Here is a 25,858-nt window from a genome sequence, read left to right on the forward strand (position 1 = left end):
TCCTGCAACCCTACCATAATCAACTTATTGTCCCAGGAGGGTTTCGATTTGGTCAATTCTGTATTCTTTTCTATGGAGATAATAACTGTCTTCAAACAAAGTTAGCTTGTTCCTTCATCCCAGTCTGCCTTTTATTTCTTTTCCCCTGTCTTGATGAATTAACTATGACTCCAGTGTGCAGCTGCAAAGCCACTAGATGGAGGGACCCTGGCCTTGCCCTTAAGCTTAGTGGGAAAGCTTCAGGTTCCTCTCAGAAAACATGGTGTGAGCTGTGGAATGTTTGTAGACACTCTTTACCAAGGTGGAGACGTTCTCCTTCCTTCCTATTTTTAAAATTATGTTTACTGATAGAATCATAGGATTTTTCTTTAGGTTGTCAGTGTGATGGATTATATTAATTGATTTTTTTTTCACCACAATTGTTTTTAAAGTTTGACTTTTGACCAAGATTCCTAAAGATAATTCTAAACGTTGGATAAAGTGACTTAGTTTGAAACAAAATAGTTAATAGTGACTAGTTGAATGACCATAGTTATAAGTTATAAAGTGAAATATTTAACATATATATATATATATATGTATATATATATATTTCTTCTTTTTGATTATTGTTACTCTTATTACTTAAAGCAAGGTCTCAGGTAACCCTGCTGGTCTACAACTTGCCATGTAGTCAAGAATGACTTTGAACTACTGATCCTCCTGCCTCAGCCTTCTAAATATTGTGATTACAATACCTCTCAGGTTTATGCAGTGCTGGAGACCGAACCCAAAACTTTATGCATGCTTGACAAGCGCTGGACAAACAGAGCCACACCATGGTCCCTCTCCTCTTTATCACTGAAACTTTTCATTTAAGACCATGTCTTGTCACATAACTCAGTCTCAAACACATTATCCTCCTTCTGTGTTCTGAGCACTGGGAATACAGATGCATGCCACCGTGTCTAGTTCATTACTCTGTATTTTTAGTCTTCCTAAAAACAATGGGAAAACTGTTAGCAGCTTTGAGTATTGCGACCACTTTAACCTGCCTTTTCCCAGTGCTTCTGCATTGAATGCCTTTACTCATTTTTCAGCTAGAGTTTTCTAGCATCTACTAGAAACATAAGTCCTTCGCAAACTAACCCTCTCCATCGTCTCTTCTGCTAGCCTTCACGCCTCCAGCTTTGAGTTAACTGATCCCAAGCCTATCTCTGGGACTCGTCTCAGGCCGCTTGAACTGGTGAGTACTGTCTGTCACCACCAGTGAGTGATACGACACAGATTTGGCCCCAAATACTAGAAGTCAGCGCTTGTACTGCCAAGGAGATTATCATGTAGGCCCGAGTATATTAATAATTTAATTAATAATTAAAGCTGATGCTGTTACAGTTTTTAAATATAATGCTTAGGATCTAATGAAATGCTTCTGTAGCTTACTTGTAGTGTTATACTGAAGAAGAATTAGAGTAATTTACTAAATAATATTTCATAATATGTTGTTTAAAAAGTTATATATTATTTTTGTTTTAACATCTACGTATATACTTTATATACCTACATACATATATACACCCATATATACATGTAGTTAAAATATAAATTATACATACATTTTTATATCTATATTAAGAGACAGAGACAGACTTATTACAAAAGAAAATACAACGAAACAAAAAAAAAAAAATCACTAAAAAGAGTGGCTTTTATTCCCCTATTCTTTATTATCCTTGCCTCAGTGGGTTTCTTCTGGCACTTTGTTTGTTATTGTCTCTAGACTTCTAAACACCACCATGTCTGCTGCTGTCATGTATGACTTGGCAGGAAGACTCATGGGTGGGGGGAGGGGGCGGAGGTGGGCGGAGCTTCCAAGCACCTTACATCAGCCAGGCTCCCTCTTCCTGCCCTGCTGCTGGGCCACATAGATACACTGTATCCCTGCTTAGAGCAGCGTTCTTGGATTATGCTTTTATCAACCCTGTTTACAGCTGATCTCTGACTTAGGAAGGACTAAGGAAGCCAGTCCTAATGAAGAGCTTGCCTGAGTCGATTTTTGTTTCCTTTCTGATAGCAATTGTCTTGTGTTTTTAGTTTTGTATTAGTTCTATTTCAACCGCATACTGCCACAACCCTTCCAAGCATCTCCATGTGTTTGCAGACAAAGGCATCCGGTCAAGTCAGCTCGTTGGGAGAGCTCCCCAGACATCCTGCCCACCACTTGCTCTGGGTACCTGGCCCTGTTCTCACTATCATCCCAGAAGCACCTCCTCCCTTCATGGGAGCTATTTCCTGTCTCCTGCATCTCGTGCCCTTCTTGGTTTCTTGTGACACTGCTTTGGATAGACTTTTCCCCACAGAAAGGGCATGTGGAGGGAGAGTAAATAAATGATTTGAGACTTGATTTCTGTTTTTTCTTTTCTAGAAGTTGGTACAGTGTTTTTTCTTGTTGTTGCCAGTTGTTCTGTTGCTATGATAAAGCAGTTAGGGAAGAAAGGGCTTATTTAGCATATAAGTTCCATCTTCAAAGGAAGCCAAGGAAGGATCCTGGACACAGGCACTGGAGGAATGATGCTTGTGCTCTCTGTGGCCTACACAACTTCCTTTCTTACAGAGCCCAGGCTCAGAGTGGGCTGGGCCCTCCCATGTCCACCATTAATGTTTAAAACGTTACTCCATAGACATGCCCACAGGCCAGGCTGATAAAGATGGTTTTCCATCTGACATGCCCTCTTCCCTGGTTAAAGACTCTTGGTTATGTCAAGGTGACAAGAAGTAAGTTGCACCCCAGAGTTCTGAAATTCCATGAGGCTGAGCCTCTGGTAATCCTTCATCTTGAATCTCAGTGCTTAAGAGCCCTTTCAGTGTGAAATCCCGTCAGCTCTGGGAAGTGTTCTCTACTTAGTTCAACCATGACTCCCTCTCTAAACAGTTTTTTATTAACATGAATTAGTTCAGTCATATGTTCTCTGGATAGATACAATGTATACTGATCTATTGTTATTATTGTTGTTGTTGTTGTTGTTATTATTATTATTATTATTATTATTATTATTATTATTATTATTAGAGTTTGTAGTTCAGGTATAGAAGTTATTGGGCCAGCTCTTTGATTTCTGGGTTTTTTGTTAGTTTGTTTCAATTTTCTTCTCTTTTCTGTTATACATCTTATTCTTCTAATCCACTTACTAGATTCTTTTCATTTCTGTTTTCCTATTCCCACCCCCTAATTTTTTTTTTTTTTAACCCCTACCCCCAATTTTTTTAGTTGTGTTTTTAATTTGGTAGTATCCTGTTCTTGTTCCATGGATGCATAGCTTTAGATAGAATTTGCTTATTTTCAACCCAGTTTTGCTCTCCCTGTATGGCCCCTGTTGCAGGTTTAGGTTTGTTTTGGTCTCTGACTTTCATGTTCGATTCTCTTCGGGTGCCTTGTGCTGTTTTTTGGTGTATGGGTGGAGTTTGGTCTACAGGCCATGTTGGCTGAGCCCACAGCTAAGACAGTCAGGCTGGCTGTGTTTTTGCTGGCAGCTCTGAAAGTGGATCTTTAGGGCCCACCTCACAAAACCATGCCTTTAGGACCAGCTCTGTCCTAGAGGGTGAGGTTTGATGGTTGCCTGTCAGAGGCCTGGGAAGAAAGAAGGTAGTGGTGTTTAGCATTTAGTAAGTCAGTACTCAGTTAATAGCCTGACAGGTCGGAGGTGGCAGTCCAGCCCCAGAGTCCCAGGGTTCAGAGGTATAAGCGGGAGGCTTCCGAGTTCACAACAGCCTGGGCTACATAGCACTTTGGAGGCTAGCCTGTTGAACATAGATAGTGTTTCAATACCTAAATAAGAAAGAAAAAGTCAGTGTTTATAATGGGTAGCTGAGGCTTATCATAAGGGCTTATTTTAAAGGGACCCTTAATTATCAACCTGGTTAGAGGGGCTGTGTTTCACCCCATCTAAAAGAAAGCATTCTCCTGGATGCCTGACAGCACTGGGGGGAGGGTGGGTGTTCCGAAGAATCTTAACCAATCCTTTAGCTTCCTGCCGCCTTCCCCGTAGACCTGTGCACTCTTCGTGGAGTGCTTAGTCAAGCTGCTTCTCAATTTTTATTACTCGTGTGTGTGTGTGTGTGTGTGTGTATCTGCACACAAGTTAGAATGTATGTATATATGTGTGTGTGTGTATGTTTGAGTATTGTGTAATGTGTGAATGTGTATGAGTGAGTGTATATGAGTGTGTGTGAGTGTGTTTGTGTGTGTGTGTGAGAGAGAGAGAGAAAGAGAGAGAGAGAGAGAGAGAGAGAGAGAGAGAGAGAGAGAGACTGTGTATATGTGAACAGTGCCTTTTAATGCTCCCTTAAGCAGTAGTTACAGTCAGTGAGGTGAGCCCCAGAGAAGCCTGCTGCTTGAACTCCCGTGCGGACCGCAACAGTGAACTCTGTTTCTTCTCTCTCATCTATGCCCCAAAACCCTCCAGTAAGCCAGGGGCTGCTCAGAATCAAAATAGCCCAGGTGCTGGGCATGATCTAAGCTGGCGTTCTTGGGCCTGGTTGCTCTGGCCTTGCTACTGGCCTGACTGGCTCCGGAGGGTGCCTGTCAACACCTGTAATCTCCTGGGGCAGAGAGAGCACTGTCATTTGCTTGCAGTCTTCCATTAGTGCCCACACCTATCTGCAATGAAGAAACCCAGCTTCTTTTTCCTTCCTCAGCAGCTCCCTGCTCCTGCAACAGCCCCGAGACCTGAGGCAGCTGAGGAGAGTTTCTTCCTACGCATATCTCACTACCCCATTAGCTGGCCTTCTGGTTTCCACACACAGAAGTAACTGCTCTCTCACAGTGGATTGCCTGACGCCAGTGGAGGCATGACCATGGGGACGAATGGGAAACTGTGCCCCCGACACCATCACCAGTGCTGCTCATCTCCTCCCACTTCCCAAACGTAAAACACCCAGTATTTAAGCCCCAAAATATTCTTAATCAGCTTTGTATTGACACAGAGAAAAGACAGACATCATGGAAATGCAGCCAGTGCACTTTACAGTAACTAACACTCAGCAGCCAGACTTCCAAAAGATGAAGTAAGACACGGCCAGCACCATCAAAGATGGTGCCTGCTCAGGGACCCCAGCTACCACCCCCGACCCCCAGGGCAAGGCCATGCTAACTAACAGCATAGATTGCTTTGAATTGGCTTCAGTATTTGACAAGAGCCAAGCTCCACGTATTGGTCAAGTGAAACAAAATGTAATATATTTTTAAAAGATAGGAACTCATGTGCCTTGGGATAGAGACAATCCAGGATGAGGAAAGGGACAGTAGCCATGTCAAATAGTCCCCCCCACACACACCATTTCTGACATTCACAGTAACATTATGGTCATGAGTCACAGTGCTTCAAGCAGCAGGAGTCTCCTAGGTACTGAAGAGAAAGTTACAGAGACAAAAATGCACACGTAGCTACCACATCTCAAAGGCTGGGGGCTTAAGAGAAAGATTTGTTTTCTAACTTTCAAATGTCTTGTAGTGTGTGTGCATGCATGCATGTATATCGTGAGTACATGCATGTGTGTTCATGCTTTACAAAGTTGTATCATGAAGAACTTCCTGAGGTGGGATAGCACTGAGCTCTTTCCAGTCTTGAGGAAAGGTATGGAAGACCCTGCCTTCATCTGAGGAGCCAAGGAGTCGTGACAGAAGTTGGTCAGGAACCATGAGGCAAAGATGAGTTGTGGTCAGCTGGAGCCCTTAGATGCTCCACTAATTGTGTGTTCTTTGGCCGGGTTGTTCAGTGGAAATAGCCTGTGTGCCTTCATTCAGTGGACTGTTACCTTCCAGGACCTCCTAACAGCTGGCCTTCTTGGAGTCCTTGATGGTAGCCTGGTCACTGGTGAGAATTGTGCAGCAAGCAAAGTCTGCTGGGTATCTGTCCATCATGCAAAGAGAGTTTAAACATATTTGTAATATTTCCTCATTTCTAAAATCATTGAAATTCATTTTTTAAAAATCATGATGGCCGGGCGGTGGTGGTGCACGCCTTTAATCCCAGCACTTGGGAGGCAGAGACAGGCGGATTTCTAAGTTCGAGGCCAGCCTGGTCTACAGAGTGAGTTCCAGGACAGCCAGGGCTACACAGAGAAACCCTGTCTTGAAAAACCAAAAAAAAAAAAAAAAAAAAAAAAAATCATAATGATTTTATTTACAAAAGTCATTTTGATGTGCAAACCACAAGACTCTCTGCCTCTCTGTCTGTCTGTCTGTGTTTCTCTGTGTCTCCCGCTCTAGAACCCAACTTGAAGAAATTGCTTGGCTTTGATGTGGTTAACTCAATGGAAGGGGCCTGCCTAGCATTCATGGGGCTTAACACTGGGGAGAGAAGGAAGAAAAGGAGAAGGAAGGGGGTGGGGAGGAGGAACATAAAGAGGGAGGGAGGGAGGAAGGGACAGAGAGAGAGAGAGAGAAACAGAGAGAGAGAGAGAGAGAGAGAGAGAGAGACAGACAGACAGACAGACAGACAGACAGACAGACAGACTAGGGAGATGGCCCATTTGGTAAAGCCTACAAGCATGAGGCTCTGAGTTCAGTCCTCATCACCATGTACTAAGCTAGGCATGGTAGCATGTATGCATGTATTTATAATCCCCAGGCCGGGGAGGTAGAGATGGGATAGTCTCTGGGGCTCCAAGTCTAGCTGAATCAGCAAACTCCTAGTTCAGTGAGCGAAAATGAGACGAGGAGGGGTTGGAGAGATGGTTAGGAGCTCTGAGCACTCTTCTAGAGGACCACATGGCGGCTTACGACTGACTGTCTGTGACTCCAGTTCCAGGGGATCTGACATCCTCTTCTGGGCTCTGCAGGCACCAAGCAGACAAGTGGTACAAAGGCACACATGCAGCCAAAGCATCCATGCACATAGAAAGAGACAAGCAATGGTGACAAGAAAACATCCGCTCCTGACCTCTGGCCTCCACACACACTAGCACATGTACACAGGAAAGGGAGGGAGGAGGAGGGAAGGGAGGAGGGGGACGCTGGAGTCATTTTGTGTATATTTGTTGCATATTTTGCTTTTCACAGTCTTAGTCCAAGAAGTCACATATTCAGAGGGAACCAATAAGGTGTCAAGGTCAGTAGTAAAATTAACTAGGTTTCGTTATGGAAACAATTACTAATTTTGCACTAGGAAATAATATCTTTAGTTGTGGCCCTGTATCTCACCTACCAGGGATAATTAGGTTATCTGCCTTGAGAAACTTAACATTTACACTGCATTTTCCCTTTGAATGGAATCTTTCCTTTATAGTCCCGAGGCACCTGAGCAACACACTAACACACTATTTATTTTCTATGCATTATTTGGCAAACTCCATAAACTCGGTTTGAGCTTCAAGGGTTAGTAAATTACCAGTTGCCACTGGAAAATCCCGAGCAACGCATCTATTGAGAGAAGAATTTCTTTTGGCTCACAGTTTCTGAACTCTCGGCTGTCATAGACACTGGCTCTCACTTCTGGGCCAGGCTGAGACCGAGTCCGTGACTTCCCTGGCAGAAGTATATGGCAGAGAAAAACCATTGACTTCATGGCCAACAAGAGACAGAGAAGGAGACTACCTGTGCCAGCTGAGTTTTTCCACACTCCCCCCTTTTAAATTCCATCTGGGGCCCTGGTTTGTGGGGTGGTGCCACCCACATTCGGGACAGGTCTTCCAGCCTTGGTTAATCCCTTTGGAGGCGACTCACAGACACACCCCACACCCAGAGGACTGCTCTGCTCACCCCACCCCCAGGTGCTTTTCAGTCCAGTTACATCAGCAGACAAAGCTAACCACGCCTTCAGAGTACAGTGTTCTGCGATAAGACTTCATACTACCTTCAGCCTTGAGTTATACTTAGGCGGTTTTGTCTTTTATTATTATTATTATTATTATTATTATTATTATTATTATTATTATTATTATATATGAGGTGCTCATTTCCCGGCATTAATCTCTGGGTAAATCACAATCTTAGTATAATTCTGCAATACTCTGGGGAGACTGAAAAGTAAAAGGGACAGTGCCCTAAACAAACACACCACTATTTGTGCAGATAAGTGGGTGTGACTGTCCTCAGAATAGACCCCTGAGAGGCCAGGGCTTTCCTCCACTGAGGCTGGACCACAGGCCTTCACTCTGGGGAAGAGTTAAAGGCAACTGGGAGCCAGCTGTGATAACAGGTGTGAGCAGCCTGGGCGGGGAGGGAGGTAGCATCCAGGAGCTCCCATTTGGGAGGTAAGGATTGGTGTGTGGGAAGGAGCTGCTGTCTCCGGATCACAGCTGAGCAAACTCAGAATCAGTGGCCTTCCAGGTCACAAAGCCTGTAAGGACACCGACGTTCCTTGGCCGCCTTCATTCACCATGCCTCGAGTCTTATTCACACACACCCCCCTCCATGCCCGTAAGACATTTTCCTCTTCTAAAGTCATTAGACCTATCTTTATTCTGGTCTCCAAAGGGACAGGAGGAAATAGGAAATATTTTGAAGAATACCATCATTTTGAAATACATTCCCACCCGAACCCTAATACAGATGCCTCTCCTTTAACCCTGCGTGTGAGGATCTGAGAGGCTGTTTACAGTAGTTTCCCACTTGGGGATTTTTTTTTTTTAAGATTTGTTAATTTGCTGGATAGAGGATTCATTCCTTCATGTGCTGTGGAAGTGACTTCTGAGAGGTTCCCTTTAAGCATTAGGGGCACTGGCTGCTGCCTTCCTAGACAGACAGTGTTGGAACCAGGAACAACAGTGTGACTGAGCCATACTGTCACTGGGAACTTCTGGCCTTGGATGGAGGCCACCGACCTTTGGAAGTTAGGCTTCCGGGAGCTGTGGCTGTCAGCTTAGTAAAGGCATATGTTTTTTATTATTATTTTATGTGCATTGGTGTTTTGCCTGCATATATCTGTGGGAGAGTGTCAGAGCCCCTGGATCTGGAGTTACAAACAGCTAGGAGCTGCCATGTGGGTGCTGGGAACTGAACCCTGGTCCTCTGGAAGAACAACCAATGCTCCTAACCACCCAACCATATCTCCAGCCCTGGTAAAGGCATAAGGCAGATCTTAAAATCTTTAAAGAGAGGCGGATAGGGTGGCTCTGCTCTAATCCCAGCACTTGGCCCAGGGAGGCAATAGAATAGTTTGTAAAATGAAAAAATAAAATAAAATAAAGGACTGGGGAAGGTGGCTGATGGGTGGAATACTTGGACAAGCATGAAGCCCTGAGCTCCGATCTCTAGCACCCATGGAAAAGCCGGGCTTGGCAAGCCCTACTTGTAGCCCCCTACTGTGGACAGAGATAGTGGATCTCCAGGCTCACTGGCCAGCCAGACTGAGCTTCAGCTTCAGTGAGAAACCATGTCTAAAAATAGTGTGGAGAACTGACTGAGGAAAACATCTTGAGGTCAACACATACATACATACACACACATAGACACACATGTGCGTGCGCGCGCGCGCACACACACACACACACACACACACACACACACACACACACGGACAAGCAAAAACTCCTTAAAGGTATTGGAATTTTGCAGTACTGTAGGGTATCTGTAACAGAATTCTTGAGATAAAAAAATAAACAGTTTTATATAATGTATAGTACAACTTTTTGGTTTTATGCTTTGTCATTCTTTAATTTGAATAAGTAAAATTTACATATCCTTAAAATATCCTTTTGTGGAGTTCAAGATGTATACAGATGTTTACAGTACACATCAGTGCCCAATAAGTGTATTTCTTTTTCTTTTTTGTTTTGTTTTTATAAGACAGGGCCTTTCTCTGTAGCCCAGGCTGGCCCCAAACATGAAATCTTCCTGCCCCAGCCTCCCAAGTGCTGGGTAGCAAGTCCGAGTCTCCACACACGGACCAACTAATGTTTTCTGAACTAAACTGAACACAACATATTGCAAAGTATCCTGAATGTTTTATATCTACCATTACAGTCTCTTAGATAACTGTTTGCAACCATAAGTGACTTGGAGTTTATAAATCAAATACGCTAAGCTAAGCGGTGGAACAGTTCATAGGATACACTGACAAAACCAAAAATTGCGTACATGGTGTGTCTGTCTGTCTGTCTGTCTGTCTGTGTGTATGTGTATATGTACATGCATGTGTCTGTGTATCTTCTGTATGTGTGTATACATGTGTGTGTCCATGTATATCTGAATCTACATGTATGTATATATGTGTGTGTGTGTATATGTGTTTGTGTCTGTATGTTTGTGTGTGTTTATATGTGTGTACACATATCTGCATGGGTGTATGCATGTCTGCATGTGTATGCATGCATGTGTATGTACATGTATATGTTTGTGTATGCATGCATGTGTATGTACATGTGTATGTTTGTGTATGCGCTTATGTGTATGTATATTATGCACATGTGTATGTGTGTATGTTTGTGTTTATATGTATGTGTGTATGCATATATGTATGGGTGTGCACATGTGTATGTACATGTATACATGTATATGTATGTGCATGCATATGTTTGTGTATGTGTATATGGATATTGCATGTGTGTATTATGCACATGTGTGCGCATGTATATGTATGTATATGAATATGTATATGTGCGTGTGTATTATGCATGTGTGCACCTATGTGTATTATATGCATATGTTCATGTGTGTATGTTTATATATGTATGTGTATGTACATGTATATGTGTGTGTGTGTGTGTGTATACATATGATGTTAAGTAAGATGAACCAGTGAGACGGTAGACCCAAGAGATTCCAGTGAGGTCAAGCGAAAGTCCTAGCAGGGGTGGGTGAGGTCCAGGGTAGTGTGGAGGGAAGCCTTATTTGGGACACAGAGACTCATGGCAATCATTCAAAAATCTCTTTGCAGAAACCCAAAGCTCCAGCATCTCCCAGCGCTGAGGAGGATGCCTGCCTCTCCTTCCCTAGAGCTCCACTGGACCCTGCAAAGATAAGAAGAATAAGCGGGGCTCGTGCACGCTTCTACAGGGCTGCGTCGCAGGGAACGCTTCTGCCTGACAGATCCCCTGCTGCCCATTGTAAGGCCCTTGACATCCTGCAGACCCACACAGGCTCACAGCTTGAATTTGCATGCAAAAGCTATTCTTTTTAAATGTAATTCTTCCCGGTCCTAGATGGTTCTTACATGAACTTAGACTTTGTTAATATTGGCCAAACATTAGCTAAGAAAATTGTTTACGTATTTCTTTCCAGTTATTTATAAAGAATATCTAGATACCGCTTGAGAAAACACATTACTTGGCAAGAAAAGAGTATTAGGGTAAATGTTTTCAAATGGATGACTCACATATATCCAAGAGAAGTAATTTTTAGGATAGAGTTTAAAAAGTCATTATTTTCATTAGAACTCAAAGAGACTTGGGCCATTCAGTGGGTAATGGTGCCTCCCACCAACCCTGACAACCTGGGTCTGATCCCTGGGACCCAAGAGAGCACTGACTCCTGAAAACTGCCCTCTGACCTCCACACCTGTGCCCTGGCCCCCTGAGTATGTATGCATTAATTAATTAATTAATTAATTAATTAAAATGTTAAAATATTTTTTAAAAATTAATGAGAATCACGAGTCTGGTCCTATACACCAACACAGCTTTAGTAGCTTTCTGCTCTTGTGACTGTGTGAGCATTCGTGTAATGGGATTTGTATTCTTGCCATGTGAGCACTGGCCCACAAATGGAGGCAGAGATGTCACTGTAAGGAGTGTATGTAGCAGGTGGATCAACGCTACCCAGGCCCATGCAGGCCCCCAGGCGCAGGGACAGAAGGATCGATTGGGCAATGGCAGGAAGTTTAGTGGGCAACACTAACCGTGAGTTCAGTACAACAACAGTGACGGACCTGCCAGGATCGGCAGCGTGCAGGGAAAGTTCTGTGTCTGAAGTCTTCAGCTGTCGAGCGGGTCGGTGTTCTGCTGCAAACGTGTTTCTCACTATTTGTGGTCAACAGTGTGGAAAGCTACCTTCATGGAAGCTGACTGAGCTGGGCCTTCCTCATTAGGGATGGAGGAGGAGGGGTTGGCCCACCCGGACACTGACACAGGTGGTCTAAAGCATCCACCTGGGCCACACACCCCCATCTTAGCATCGTGCGTGCTTGACTTGCAAACCGTTATCTGGGATCACCGCCAACATTCAGAAGGAAGCAGGACCTCATGGAAGGAATTTATGTCTTCTTGTGGAAAATTGGATGTGGTGGTACTAGGTCTCTTTCTGTAGCAGAACAATTAGAGCTCAGTGGTGTGCACACAGCCTAGGGTAGGATCAGCAGGTCACAAGTACCCCACCTCACTTCAAGTAGTTCCCCGTTGGGTCATAGTTATAGAGGAAGAGACAAAATCATACCATGATGCTATAACCAAATATATCATGTATCCAGCAGTCTGATGTCCCCTTTTGTCTCTGTGTCTGTTATTTGTTGAGCTCCTTACTTAGAGCAGGGTACCATTCTAGACCAGCAGAGTCCTGTCCTCAGAGCATCTTCAGTCGGGGATAGTAGAGAGGTGATGTCAGAACAAATACGTGAGACTAAGGGGTTCTCACAGGCTGTGAAGAAGATAAAGTAGATAATAGGGTGTCCAGTGATTTGGGTCACTTTAGGTCGGGGGGCCTTGTTAAGGTGCCTCAGAGTGGTGACACCACTTTGATGAGTTGATGAGACCAAAGCAGCCATGGACAACCTGTGAGCAAGTGTCCATGTCAAAGGACAGGTAGACAGAAAGGCCGGTCCTATGAGTGTGCTCAGCGGCAGAGGACGGTAGTAGCCATTGAAGGGGTCTGGGGAGCTAAGGCTGGACGGCTCTACAGGCCCTGGGAACATGGACAGCAGGCCTGCCTTGATTCTGCCCATCATGCATGGTCAGGACAGCAGCCAAGACAGAGGCAGTGTGGCTTGTGGTTTTAGTTGAAGAGCAGATCTCAGTTGTAGCTACACCAGAGCATTACCTGGGAGACTTTAGTCTAAAGTATAGAAATGGTCCCCAGAATGGTCTTCCTGAGGAATCTTCCCATTGTTCTACCTCAGGTCTATCAGACCCGTAGGGATTGGAAACCATAAAAGGAGATTCCTTGCCAAGATGAGAAGGGGAAGGGAACCCGCTCGCTCACTTGTTCCTGTGGATGTGAAGGTGGCCAGGGAGAGAAACCTTCCTACCACCCTGTCCTCCGAGCTTCTCTCTCCCTGCTGAGCTTCCTGGCCTTGGCTTGAAGGTCACAATACTTCCAGTCCCTGGCTGGAAGCCAGTGCCTCCCAGTGCACTGGGGCAGGCCTACATTCCAGCCCTTTACCCACTGGGCTTGGCAGGGGCCCATATCTCTGACTTCTTTGTCTACTCTCAGGGAAAAAAAAAAAAAAAGACAGTAAGAAACCATTGTCATTTTAAAAGCATACATCAATTAAAAAAAATACTGGAACTGCCCTACCCTGGAATCCCTGTCTTTATGAAGCGATATTCTCCATTGTCTAGAAAAGACGCTGTGTCAGACATTTCAGGGCCCCAAAGCCATGGGAGCCTGGACACCTAGGGTGTGTGCCCTTCCCTGGGTGTGAAGTCATTTGTAGCTGACACCCATGGGTGGGAGGGACTTGGGGGCAGTGGCAGATTTGGAATTCTTGGGTTGAGAATGGGAAAAGGGCAGAGGCTGTGTGGCCATCCTCACAGGCACAGGCAGTTCCAACACTTAGTGTTGAGGGCAGGTTTGAACCTATAACTGACACCTTCCCAGATAAACAAACCGGAGGCCTCTGGGTATATGCTGCTGTAGCCCAGTCCCTGCCACATTTTCTGTCACAAGCCCTCCGATGCTTCGTGCAGATGGCCTCCTGAAGCCTTTAGTACACCTTGTCTCATCCCTGCCTTGCTCCCTTTAGATTCCGTCTCAGCCCTTTAGCGGGTTGAAGGGTTTCGACACAAAAACGTTGGGAACTGTCAACAGAGTCCGGAAATGCCCAGCTGTCAGCCACTAGTGCTATGAGCAGGCGCCCTACCCCCCTAAATCAGAGGACCATGAGAAATATTCATATTCCATGTCCTGTTAAACGATAAAAGTTCCTGAAGGAAGATACATCAGAGAACGTCCCCACCCCATGTTCAGAATCTTTCAGACAACCTCTGTGCCTCCCAGAATGATGACCACACTGAGTTCCAGAAAATTCCCCAGGATGCTGCTGGCAAAATGTTAATAATAGCTGCTCCTTGGAAGTAGGTCCAGAGTTCAGGCAAGTCAGGGAGGCATTGCTCATTCCTGGCCCTTGCAGAGAGGCAAGAAAGCCATTCCTGACAGAGAGATGTTCAGTGTGCGTTCAGCCCAAGGTTCCCAAATTGACCTGGCTGTGCACTCTCAGGAATCCAGTTGAGCAAATACCAGTCTGTTCTGAAAGGCAGGGAACCTCTTCTGTAAAGGTCCGGACAGAACACAGTCTAGGCCCAGTGGTCCATTCCATCTCTAATATATTCATCCCTGCCATTACAGCATGGAAGTAGCCAGTTGCTGATTTATGGCTCCTGAAATTTGAACTCCATGTGATTTTCACTTGCCCTAATGTACTGTTTGTCGTTCACTTTATTTTTCTCTACCCCCACCCTGTGCCAGACACTCAAATTATGAAAGGCCATCTTTATTTTGCAGGTTACTATAAGACACAAAGCAGAGTAGATCTCCTGGCTTCTGCCCAAGGAGACAGAGTCCCACTTCCTTTGTAAGAACAGCTGTCGTGACCTAGCCCTAATACCGCTCCAGGCCCCTGTCTTGCCTCTCCTCCTCTCATCCCAGCAGGTGATGCACCTATCAGTGACTGTTATGTGACAAAATGCTCAATGGCTGAAACAGAAAGAGAAGGAGGTTTTACTGTGAGTCATTTTGGTTTGAAAGGACATGAGACCAGCTCAGCAGGGAAGGCGTGGCGAGTGGGCCGGCTTTATCTGTGGTGGCAGGAGGCTCCTGGTTCACAACTCTGCAGAGAGAGACAGGAAAGCAGGTCCTGGACTATACACCTAGAATTGGCAGGCAGCCCACTCCCCTCCGTGAGGTCCCACCCACTGAAAGGTCTGAAACTTCCCAAAACCGTACGCCTAGCTGGGAACTAAGTGTTCAGACACAGGAACCTCTGCTGGGCATTTGCCACTCAAACCCTATCAGGGCACCCCAGGGTCCCCCACTCCAGTCCCCACACACCCTGCTGGGTCAAGCCTCAAGCAGGACTCTCTGCATTATTTTCTGGACTCAGCACAAAAGACAAATTTGGAGCACTTTGTTTTAAAACCAGCAACTGAAGCAAGGTGTCCACCTGCCCTCTGCATCACGCGTGCCGGATGCTGGCCTCAACTCTGGACTTATACTTCTTTGTAAAATAGTTGTTTGTTCCCTGCTTATCTCTCCAGATGCTTCTGAGGCCCCCATCTCCTCTCTGCAGCTTGCCCAGGTCCACTCCCAGCCTCTTGCTTCTGCACCTGCTGTTATCTGTCTCCCCGCCCCCCCCAGCCCCTGCCCCCACTAGATCAAGCAGCCTCAGTTGGCAATGTGCTTTCCCGTATTGCTTGTGGGCTGTAGCTGTGCAAGATTCCCGAGACAAAGCTGTACCTGGTCCGTAACAGTGACATAACAGGAGGATCTGTCTCCTCTTGAAATTTACCTCTTGAAATAGTTCACAGTGGAATTCTACAGGTGTCCAACAAGTGAATCAGGGAGGTACTGAGAAGAATTATATGTGCTTAGACATGTTGTTATTGTGTTGTTTGCCCAGTTTGGGTTTCTTTTCTTTTTTTTTTTTTTTAATATATAGTTATTTTTATGGATGTCTTGCCCACATACTTCCCTGGTATCCCTGGAGGACAGAAGAGAGTATGACCCCCTGGAACTAGAGTCACAGACAGTTTTGAGCCCCTATGTGGGCACTGGAAATCAAACCCTGGTCCTCTGGAAGAACACCAAGTGCTGTTAACCACTGAGCCATCTCCCCAGATGAGATAGGCATTAGAGCCCTGCTGCCCTCAAACCTTGGATGTAGGCCAGACTAGCCTTGAACTTTCTGCTGTTCTCTTGCCTCTGCCTCCTAAGTGCTGAGGGTATATGTTTATGCCACTGTGACCGGCTGTGACCGGCTGTGACCAGTTTATCTGGCTCTCCATCTGGAGTCTGAGTGTCAGGCCAGCTGTCCTTTGTGGGTGTAACGACAGGTTCTGTGCATGCTGAGCACAGAGGAGTACAGCCCCTCTGGCTGTGACACTGTTGTGTCCCCTTCTGAAGATTAACAAACACTGGGACTTTGTACCATAGCCTCACTTATGTATAAGACAGCACCTGGCAAGTAGTACTTCATTGTTGGGGCCGGCACTAGGCCACGTTCAGGTGCCAAAAATGTTGGGGCCTAGGCTGCCCCACTTTGGGCGGCCTAAAATGTTGAGGCCCTCTCCACTCCATGCTTGGCGGCCACTGTATCCCGCAGCCCAAGCTGCTGCTCTGGTCCGAGGGTCAGGGTTCAGCAAGAGAGAGAGTGAGGACGGACTCGAAGAATGGAGACCAGACAGAGTGTGATTCAATCCCGTTTATTCTTCAGTCTCTCTTCCTAGTCCAAGTCCCAAGTCTTGAGTTCCTAGTTCCTAGTTCCTAGTTCCTAGTTGTACTCAATCCGTTCTCTTCCAAGTGTCTAATGTCTACTCCTACTCCTAGTCTCTGAATCTCTGTTACTCCAAATTGTTCTGAACTCTCCTGTTTGCCTCTTGCCTTTTATATGTCTCACTTCTAAGCCACGCCTTTTGGTCACGCCTTTAATCATGCCCTTAGGTCTTGTCTCTAAATCTGATCTCTAAGTCACACCCTTAAGTCACACACCTTCAATCTCATACACCTTTAATCTCACACACCCAAGGAAAGTCCTGGGTATCTAAAACAAGATGTTATCAGAGTGTGCTCAGCTGTTGTAGGCTATTGTAATCCAAGTCTCATGTCAGGGTATATGGCTCAAGATGGCTGCAAAGCTGATAGCTGCTTTCTGCTAAAAGTTGGCTCCCAACACTTCGTGTACACAGGCAATGCCAAAACCAGATCGAGAGACTGAAAAGGACTATGCTCTAAAACAGTATGCTTTGCCAATCAGAAGTCCTTGTTTACGGTGGTGTGGCAGATAGGCACAGGCCAGAGTCAGGACACTAAGCCCAGGTCCTGAGTGTCCCGGCACCAGACAGCATACAAGCCGCTCTACCAGGTCCCATCACCTAACCCTTATGGTGTCCCCGAGCTATGGAGATGGCTGGCAACAGTGGGAAGGCTGAGCAGAATGCACATATTTTTGCCCTTGAACTCTAATTTGGTGGAATTTAAGGCCGGGCCTTACCCCAAACACAGAGCCCCAAGCCAAGGCAGCTGTGGCTGGTGGCCTGGAGGCCCCACTCCTGCTCTGAGCTCCTTAGCTCACCCGACATCACTTTTGAGTTCTTAACTCTGTCACCTCCACCAATCTTTAAGGCTTCTTCCACTGTCAAAGAGTGTTCTGTTAGAAGCAGGGGGATAGGACCAGCAGCTGGAAAGGGACTTTGTTGTCATTAGCTTTTGCGTGCTAGTTTCTAAATAAGTACGGGAAAACTTGAAAGTATTTTTCTACATGAGGCTCGCTTCATCTCAAGGCCCAGCTGCACTGGGGTCCATTTATCCCTTTTGACACAGACTAGTCTAGTGGCAGGTGGATGACAAGCCACCCTGGTGTCCCTTTGCTGATAGGAAAGTTGTATTTTCAGTATAAGAATCTGGCATGCCTAAACTCAGCTTGTGTTTCATTGGGGATGCACTGGGATCTTGCCAGACTGTCTGCACCTCTTTAGGAACCCTTCTTCCTAATGGGTCATGCTGAGCACAGAGGAGTGCCGCCCCTCTGGCTGTGACACTGTGTCTCTGTAACCAGCAGTCCTCTTCCAGGACCTCTGTCAAGCTCTTCCCCCAACACCATAGGTACACCCCTGCTTCAGGGTCTCTGTGCCAGCACCATGTGCTCTGAACACTATCAGTGTTCCCCTTCCTTGCTTTACCCCCTCTGTCCCCCCCACCCCTCCACCTACAGCCCCATTGAAACTGCTTTTGTCTTCCTGGAAACCCCCTCCATTCTTTTCTACTTTTTTTCCTACTGGTTTTGGTTTGCTCTTATTGAAACATATTGCGTCCTTTGTTATTGTATACTACTTACAAAAAGACCTATGTAAGTCCTGTAAATAGGGACATCTCTTGTCACTGACATATCACTTATCCTTGACACTCTATAAATTATATTATTTTGGGTTTTTTTTTTTTTTACACTAAATCTCATGTATCCCAGGCTAGAACTTGCTATGTAGTAAAGGCTAACTCTGAACTTCTTAACCTTCCTCTACTTCTCAGTTGGCTGGGATTACAGGTGTCATAAATTATTTGTAAATAGAAAAAGTAGTCCCATTTTCTTTAGGAAGAATTATTGTCATGGGGCCCAGGGGTACTTGAGCAGGAAAGGTAGTTTATAAACTTAAGTTCCTATGTCTTCCTTCAGTTGACTCCAAGCCAATAGTTAATATCCTATTCATTTTTTTTATTCACATAAATGATGGTGACAAGCCCGAAACTGTAGTAGAGTTGTATTAGGCACAGAGATATGTTGGCCATAAAAATCTCTATTCTTGATTACAAGCAAAACCTTTATACAAGTCTACAGACTGCAAACAAAACATTGAAAGTCAGAGACACACTGAGAGAACTCTCCTTGCTATTTCAGCAAAGACCGAGGAGGAATCCAGCAAAACCGTTAGTGTGGGGGATACCACAGCAAGAAGGAATGGGGCGCAGTTAACAGCATCCAGTGCCACTGGCCGTTTAAAGAGTACCCCACTTCTCACCTGCAACCAAGGCTTCCGGGAACCCACAGAGCAAGAAGCGCCCCTACTGTCTCAGCTCCGAAGCAGAGGGTCAGTATTCTCTGGTGTGGAGTTTTGGGTCGGGGGTAACCATTGGCTCTCACCGGTTCTCTGGCTTATGTAGAAGACTGGTTTGCTCTATCTCTCTTAGATAAGCATGGTTTTAAACTAAGGCACAGTAGGAAAGGGTATTTTCTCTCCTCATGTTTGGCTGCAGTTGGTTTTCCATCATTCCCTGTTGCATCCTTAGAAACCCTGCATGACAGCCGTAACAGTGCACCACAGGGCTGTCAGATAAAGGTGAGGCTGGGTGGTTCAACCAGCCTCGAGTGACTGCTCAGTGGGCCTTCTGTTTGTGTATGATTTGGGATTCCTTTTGGGCCCGGAGACTCCTGGGACCTCCTTTGCTTTAGTCCACTGCGGTAAACGCCACAGGCGTGGACACTTGTGTGATTCTCCAGTAGAAACTTGGTTTAAATATTCATTGTGCTAACTAGTAGCTAAAACGGGGGCACCCTGTGGGGTCTGTTTGCCCCTTGTACATGAACGGTTGGGAATTATTTTATTTTATGCATCTTTCTTGTATAGGGCTTGCCAGAAGCACTTTCTTACCACACTCAGGGTTAATGGAGAAAAAAAAAGCAACTCGTGTGGGGGCCGGTGTCCATTCTTATCCTGACGTTTTATTAAAACCTTAAATCTAGAGGTCGGAGCATCAGATAGGGTAGAATAGGCTGTGTTTCCCAGCCCTGGTCAGGACTGATGCTAAGATAAGGAGGGTCACTCAGCTACAGATCCCTTTTTTTGCTAGAACTTTCCATTGGGTCATCATGGACAACTGCCCAGTTCAAATTTGTTTAACAAGATTAAATTCCACGGGCCATTTTAGGACCCGAGTCCTTGCTGCTCTCAATTTAGAATCTGACGTCGGCTCTTCCACAGGGACCACCAACACCCCTCCCCTCCACCTCCCCCCACCCCCAAAGCGGCCACTGGCAGCTTGTTAGTTTAGCTGAATTGACCTTATCTGCTGACACAGCCCAAAGAGTGTCACACAGAGAATTTATGTCAGACAACCTAGAAGCCCTTGGGATGTTGCTCTGCATTCAGAACATTTTTCAAACGGAGGGAAAGATGACGTAGCTCCCGAAGTGGGAAGAGAACAACGTCAAAACAGGACTCTGGGAATTGGGCACGAGACGAGACAGCAAGCAGGTCCTCGCAGCGGCTCTTTGCAGCTGGTGAGAGGGGCACAGGCTGTGGAGCTCTGTCACCGCAGCATGAGAGGCAGCGGGGCTTGTGCCCCACAGGAAAAGAGCGTTTTTTGCCACAGCACCCATCCTTACGGTAATGCAAACTGACGAGGTACAGACAGACGAGAGCCACCTCCATTGTTTATTTATTCCCGTGAAACGTCAGATGTTGTGAAACAATCACACACGCCAGGGTTCATTATGCCTCTGTCTTTCTGGGACAGCAGGGCACCTCAGTGACATATTTTATCCCACAAACAGCAAAGGACAAACCCATTAGGGGGATGGTCAGCCGCTTCCTCGGGCCTGTTGAAAATGCCCATCTCCTCATCTTCCCTTTGTCCCGTGGGATGGTTCTGTGGAGTTTGGAGTTTGCTCTCAGTCATGTTTCTGGGCTCTTCTGAATCAGTCCTTGCCTCCTTCCAGCACTGGGTAGAATTTTCTGAAGACATGCCAACAGAAAAGTTTATATGGTGGGATTAAAACAAACGACAAAATGGAAACTCTTAGCAATTCTCTCATTAATTACATTTGTGGATCAGTCAGGAACACTCAATAATCATTTCTTGTAAACATTTAAGTGACTGTAGTTCCAAGAAAAGGCCTTCGCTAAACAGCAGAGCGGCCCCACGTTTGCTGGGTGCCTCCTCCCGTCCCTTAGCCAGGGCTTTTGTTCTTATCTTAATCCTGAGACCATAAAGTGGAAAGAGGAAGACTCTTGTCAGTGAGGTGGGCTAGCAGGAGACAGTAGACAAGACGTGGAGATGAGTGTGGGCGGGGGGGGGGGGGGTAGCGGGGGCAAGCTGATGGACGGGACAGAGCAAAGGAAGACCCTCTTGTTCCCCACACGGAGTCCTGCGAGCCTCTCTGGCTGGGGAAAGGAAAGAACAGTTTGTTTCAGCAAACCTGCATTGATTTGCGCACCTTTAATTTAAAATATGGGTAGTTCAGACACCCGGGAAGCTCTGGAGTTTAACTTTATGCTTATTATAGAAAACGAAAAATATTTGCTAAGGAAGGTTGTATCAGAAATGCAAAGGTGAGACCTGAAAGAGAAGCCTCTCCCCGGTGCTCGGGGGGCGTGGTCTTCAGCAATCTCCACGTGCCCACGGGCAGCTTGGAGGGCCCGCTCCCCGCCCACACGGCATCGTCTCTTATTACCACCGGGACTGAAAACAGCAGAGCTGGCGTTTTGTAAAAGTCTGTGTGCCGGTCTCTACCCACCCACCCCTCAAACCCCTCGATGCAAATGTGTAAGTACTTACGGCTTTGGAAGTGCTGTTCAGATTGTCCTGTTTTGAGAAGGAGGCTGTAGAGGGGTGACATCAATAGTGCGGTCGCCCTGTATAGTGATCTCTGTGAATGGTGAGGCTGCTCGCTCGGGTCACTGGACGGTGCAGGCTGCTCGTTGGGGGCCAGAGTCTCTCTCTCTGCCACTTGATTTAGTTGTGTGTCTTTGGCAAGTTGCCTAACAATCCCAGGGGCTCTGACAACCCTAGGGCTCTGTGTCTTAGTTTATAAGATGAAAATGGTGGCCCCTCTTCTCCCTTCTCCTTCATGCCTTCACTGCACGTTATGGAGTGCTCGCTAGGACTGGAAATCCTTGACTGTGGGATGCCAAGGCCCTTTAGTGTGGGTGGAATAAGGACCAAGAGCTGATGTGGGGACACACACTGACCTCAGGGAATGGAAGCAGGGGTCACAGTCAAGGCCAGTGTACGGCAAGTTGGAGGTCATCCTGTGCTATATAAAACTCTACCTCAAAAAACAGTGAAAGAAACAAAGAAGGAAGGGAGGAGGAGAGGAAGGAAGGAAGGAAGGAAGGAAGGAAGGAAGGAAGGAAGGAAGGAAGGAAGGAAAAAGGACAGGCCCATGGTTAAAGAAGCAAAAGCAACAAGCAAGAAAGTGAAAACAGCAAAGATTTTAAATAAATGTCAATGAAGCAGAAAAAAAAATAGTGACTCCAACCCTGAACTCTAAACATGGACTTTAGCTTCCTGAAGGGGATTAAGCCTGTTTAGTTTGTATATAGTAAATGCCCGGGCTTTGTGTGGATGCTGGCCACTCCTCTCTGACCTGCCTTCTCAGGGCCTACTAGCAGAGGGTCCTCGAGTGCCCAGCTGTAGTGGCTAATGAAGAGGAAGTGGAGCCACACATTTATTTAAGACAGCCAGGCCACTGGGACTCCAGGCTGCACCAGGGCTCCAGGCTCTCACGTCAGGAGGATACAGTGATGCTGTGGAGAAGGAAGGCCTAAATAGGCAAACAGAGCCAAGGCTGGAGACTGCAGTCAGGTTCACTGATGATTATTAAGCTCCTGGATCTAGCTCTACCTGACGGCTGCTTCCCAGCGAAAGTGCTCTGGACTTCTCTCTTTTCTTGGGTCTGGGTGGGTGCAGTTTATGTATCTCAGAGTAGGGTTTTACATGAAAGTCCAGTGAACTTTCCAGACCTTATGAAATCAAGATGAAAACAACAGATTGAGGGTTGAGACATACCTTAGACCTTGAGAAATCTCATTAGAAGTGAGTCTCTCCTTCACTAAGCTGCTTGTGAGTGGAGAGATGAGACCTAAGGCTGTGGGCAGGCCTCAGAGAGAAGTGAAAAACGCCCCACGGGAGACTCCATTCAAGATACAGATCATGAAATGACTGGAAGGTGGGGTGCTCTCAGGGTGATGTCGTCTTTTCATTGCCTGTGAGCAGAGGTGGGAGGGGATTGGAGCTACAGAGGAGAAAGAGGTTCAGCAAGTTAGAACCAGAGGATGCTGTCTCCTGTGTAAGAGGGCTTCTGTGTGTGTGTGTGTCACACACTAGGGAACACACTTCCCTAAGTCGACAAAACAGTGAGCCTACTGCTCAAGTGCTTCATGGCTTACCCTCGATGGATCCTCTGGCTTCAGCAAGTAAAGACAAATAATATAAGGATAAGAAGTCTCCCAGGATTCAAGCATAGCAAAGACGGGGGGGGGGGACAGGGGGGACACACATCACCAGTGAACGGCACCAGGAATCTCAGCGTTCCTCAGTGTCTCCTGAGAAATCCAGAGGCCTTAATGATTTCTCTTTAGGAGTGGGGTAGGGCGGTGGAGCTCTTTGGGGTGTAGAGATTTCGGTTGGAAATTATAAACACACAACACCAAAATAAATGATAGTACTCAAAAAAGAAATGAAAGGAAGCCGTATGAGCAGAGGGGAAAGCCACGCAGAGGCGTAAAAATCAGAATAAATGAGGTTGGAAATGTGAGATGTGGCGTCAGGAGAAATCACAAAGGAAGAACTGGGAGAAGATAAAGATCGGAGGACTCGTGGGCAGAGAGGAAGGAGAGAGAGAGAAGGAGGAAGAGGAGGAGGAGGAGGAGGAAACTTGTATTTTTTTTTTAAGAGAGTCTCACTTGAAGGTCCCTTCCCAGCAAACTCTTGACTTGGAACCAAGTACCAGACACTCATGTTTTCTGAAAGTTTGCAACGACCCTCAGAATATCAGAGCAAATAAACAAAAGAAAAATTAAGATTTACTACATGGCAACTTCCTGCAGTAAAGACTTAAACCTGAGGCTCGAAGGGCCATTTGGTGTCCCAACATCTGGCATGGGAAATTCACAGTAAGACATTTCTAGCCTTTCTCACACTAGATGCTCTCTGTAATTCTTGGTTGAGTGGAGAAAGCATCCTGCAGCCAGTCAGGCCTAGCCAGCAAGCCACCCGAAAGGAGAGAAAGGCACATTGGTCTCCTGCTTCAGCCAAAACTGTCAGTGCCAGAAGAGAGGGAGTAGTGTTTATTACGTTCTCAGCACAAGGAGAGAGAAGGAGGATGGTATCAGCAGTCATTCGCCCTTCATTGAAAACTCGGCAGGTAGATACTTTCAAATATTAATGAATTGGGGAATTATTTATTATTTAGTTTCTAGAAAATTCTTAGACGACAGAATTCAAAACTTAAATAGAAAAAGCTTTGGTAAAAGTGTTTATGGTGAGTATTAACTTTATTTTCCTTATTAAGACCGAACAAATCTGGCCATGATGGTCATAGAGCATCATGTGGTCAAGGTGGTAGCGGTCAAAGTGGTTATAGTGCACCCCGGAGGCAGAGGCAGGAGGATCCCTGAGGTTGAGGCCAGCCTGGTCTATGCAGTGAGGTCCAAGACAGCCAAGGCTACATAGAAAAACCAAGCCAAAACAGAACAAAACCCAACAAACAAAAAACAAAACAAGCAAGCAAGCAAACAAAACCAAAAAGCCACGCCCTGCATGTGGGAGAAGTGAGCACAAGCCTCTCCCCCTCAGTTAGGAGCAGGTTTTCCAAAGCTGCAGACTGACACTGGAATAATTTCACGGTTGTGGTTCAGAATCCTAATACTTTGCATTATTTTGTTTCCCTTAACTTTAGAGAGATGTTTTAGAAACTAATATCTCTTGGGAAGATCCATTTCATCGGGAGCTCTGCAGTCCCTACAGTTTCACCTCAATTTCTGTTTTCTCTGTTGAATTCAAGCAAACTTGATACTTAAACTTTTTTAATTACAATAACATATTTGATATGATTGTATCCACCCACTGTCCTTTCCAGTCACCCTTCTGTTCCTTCCCTTATGCATGTATACCTCTGTGTGTGTGTGTCTGTCTGTGCTTATGAGAGAACAAAATATACCTGGAACAATACTTACCATATAGTAATGATGTTTATTTCTTGGTTGTGGGAAGATTTTATTTTATAACGTTCTTTGTACTTTTTATTATTACCTGGCCTTTTCAAAATAATAAATGTTATTCACACAAAAAAATGATGTCATTATTCTTTTAAGAAAGGAGTGTAACATAGCTGAAAAATTTTCCATGTGGAAAAGACAGACACAGGCAGAATGATTCTATAGGTGCTTCTCACTTGCTATGTGGTCCTGGCTATAAGGCACCTTGGGTGTGTCAGGTCTTGCTGCCTAAGTGTGGCCCTGCGTACACCTAGAAACAGAGCCTCAGGCCCAGACCCATCCACCTCCACTGAGTTTGAGTCAGAAGAGGAAGGGACCAGCGCCCCCTGATGGTGACACTCCAAAATTACCGTCAAAGTGTCAAGACTTCAGAGCGTCAAAGACTAGATGATGGGCTAAATCACAGTCCATTTCTTTACTTTTGAAGATGAGGGCCGGGCGTGGTGGCGCACGCCTTTAATCCCAGCACTTGGGAGGCAGAGACAGGCAGATTTCTGAGTTCGAGGCTAGCCTGGTCTACAGAGTGAGTTCCAGGACAGCCAGGACTACACAGAGAAACCCTGTCTCGAAAAAAAACCAAAAAAAAAAAAAAAAAAAAAAAAAGAAGAAGATGAGGTTTGTTGGATCTAGCTGGATTCATGCATTTGCATACTATCTGTAGCTGGGGTCCTTCTGCAGCATCTGAGATGACTATTTGTGACTGAGAATATGTAGCAACAAAGTATAGATCAATATCAGTCTGAATATCTTGGAGCCACTTTTAAAACTGAAGTGTATGTTTCTTAAGACAACAAAAACTTCTGTTCAAGTTTTGCATATTTGCCTTTTGTTATAATCATTCTTAACATTTTCTTTTTCTCTTTCCATAGATGTAACTTTTTCTAAAATGGATTTTTCTTAATTCTAAATTTAATGAATTATTATTACCAGTATTATTTTATTACTGTTTATCACCTTAAAGAAATAGTCAAAAAGTTATAGCTGAGGAGACAAATCTGTTTGTCTATATGCTTTAAGGTTT

The 25,858-nt window shown here is 45.5% G+C and overlaps 1 protein-coding gene across 4 annotated transcripts in view; it reads left to right on the forward strand.

The window, feature by feature from the left end:
- Nucleotides 1-25,858, forward strand: part of Armc2 (armadillo repeat containing 2) — a 118,341-nt gene that overhangs the window by 6,514 nt on the left and 85,969 nt on the right. For all 4 annotated transcript variants that reach the window (XR_013105417.1, XR_013105418.1, XM_076916960.1 and 1 more), the window contains exons 3-5: nt 1,153-1,225; nt 10,857-11,025; nt 18,738-18,927. Coding sequence is in view for 2 of the 4 variants with exons in the window: in XM_076916960.1 (XP_076773075.1) it covers nt 1,153-1,225; nt 10,857-11,025; nt 18,738-18,927 (432 nt within the window). In the remaining 2 variants the exon portion in view is untranslated. The remainder of the gene's footprint in view (nt 1-1,152; nt 1,226-10,856; nt 11,026-18,737; nt 18,928-25,858) is intronic.

This window comes from Arvicanthis niloticus, chromosome 20, assembly GCF_011762505.2.
Source record: "Arvicanthis niloticus isolate mArvNil1 chromosome 20, mArvNil1.pat.X, whole genome shotgun sequence".
NCBI lineage: Eukaryota > Metazoa > Chordata > Mammalia > Rodentia > Muridae > Arvicanthis > Arvicanthis niloticus.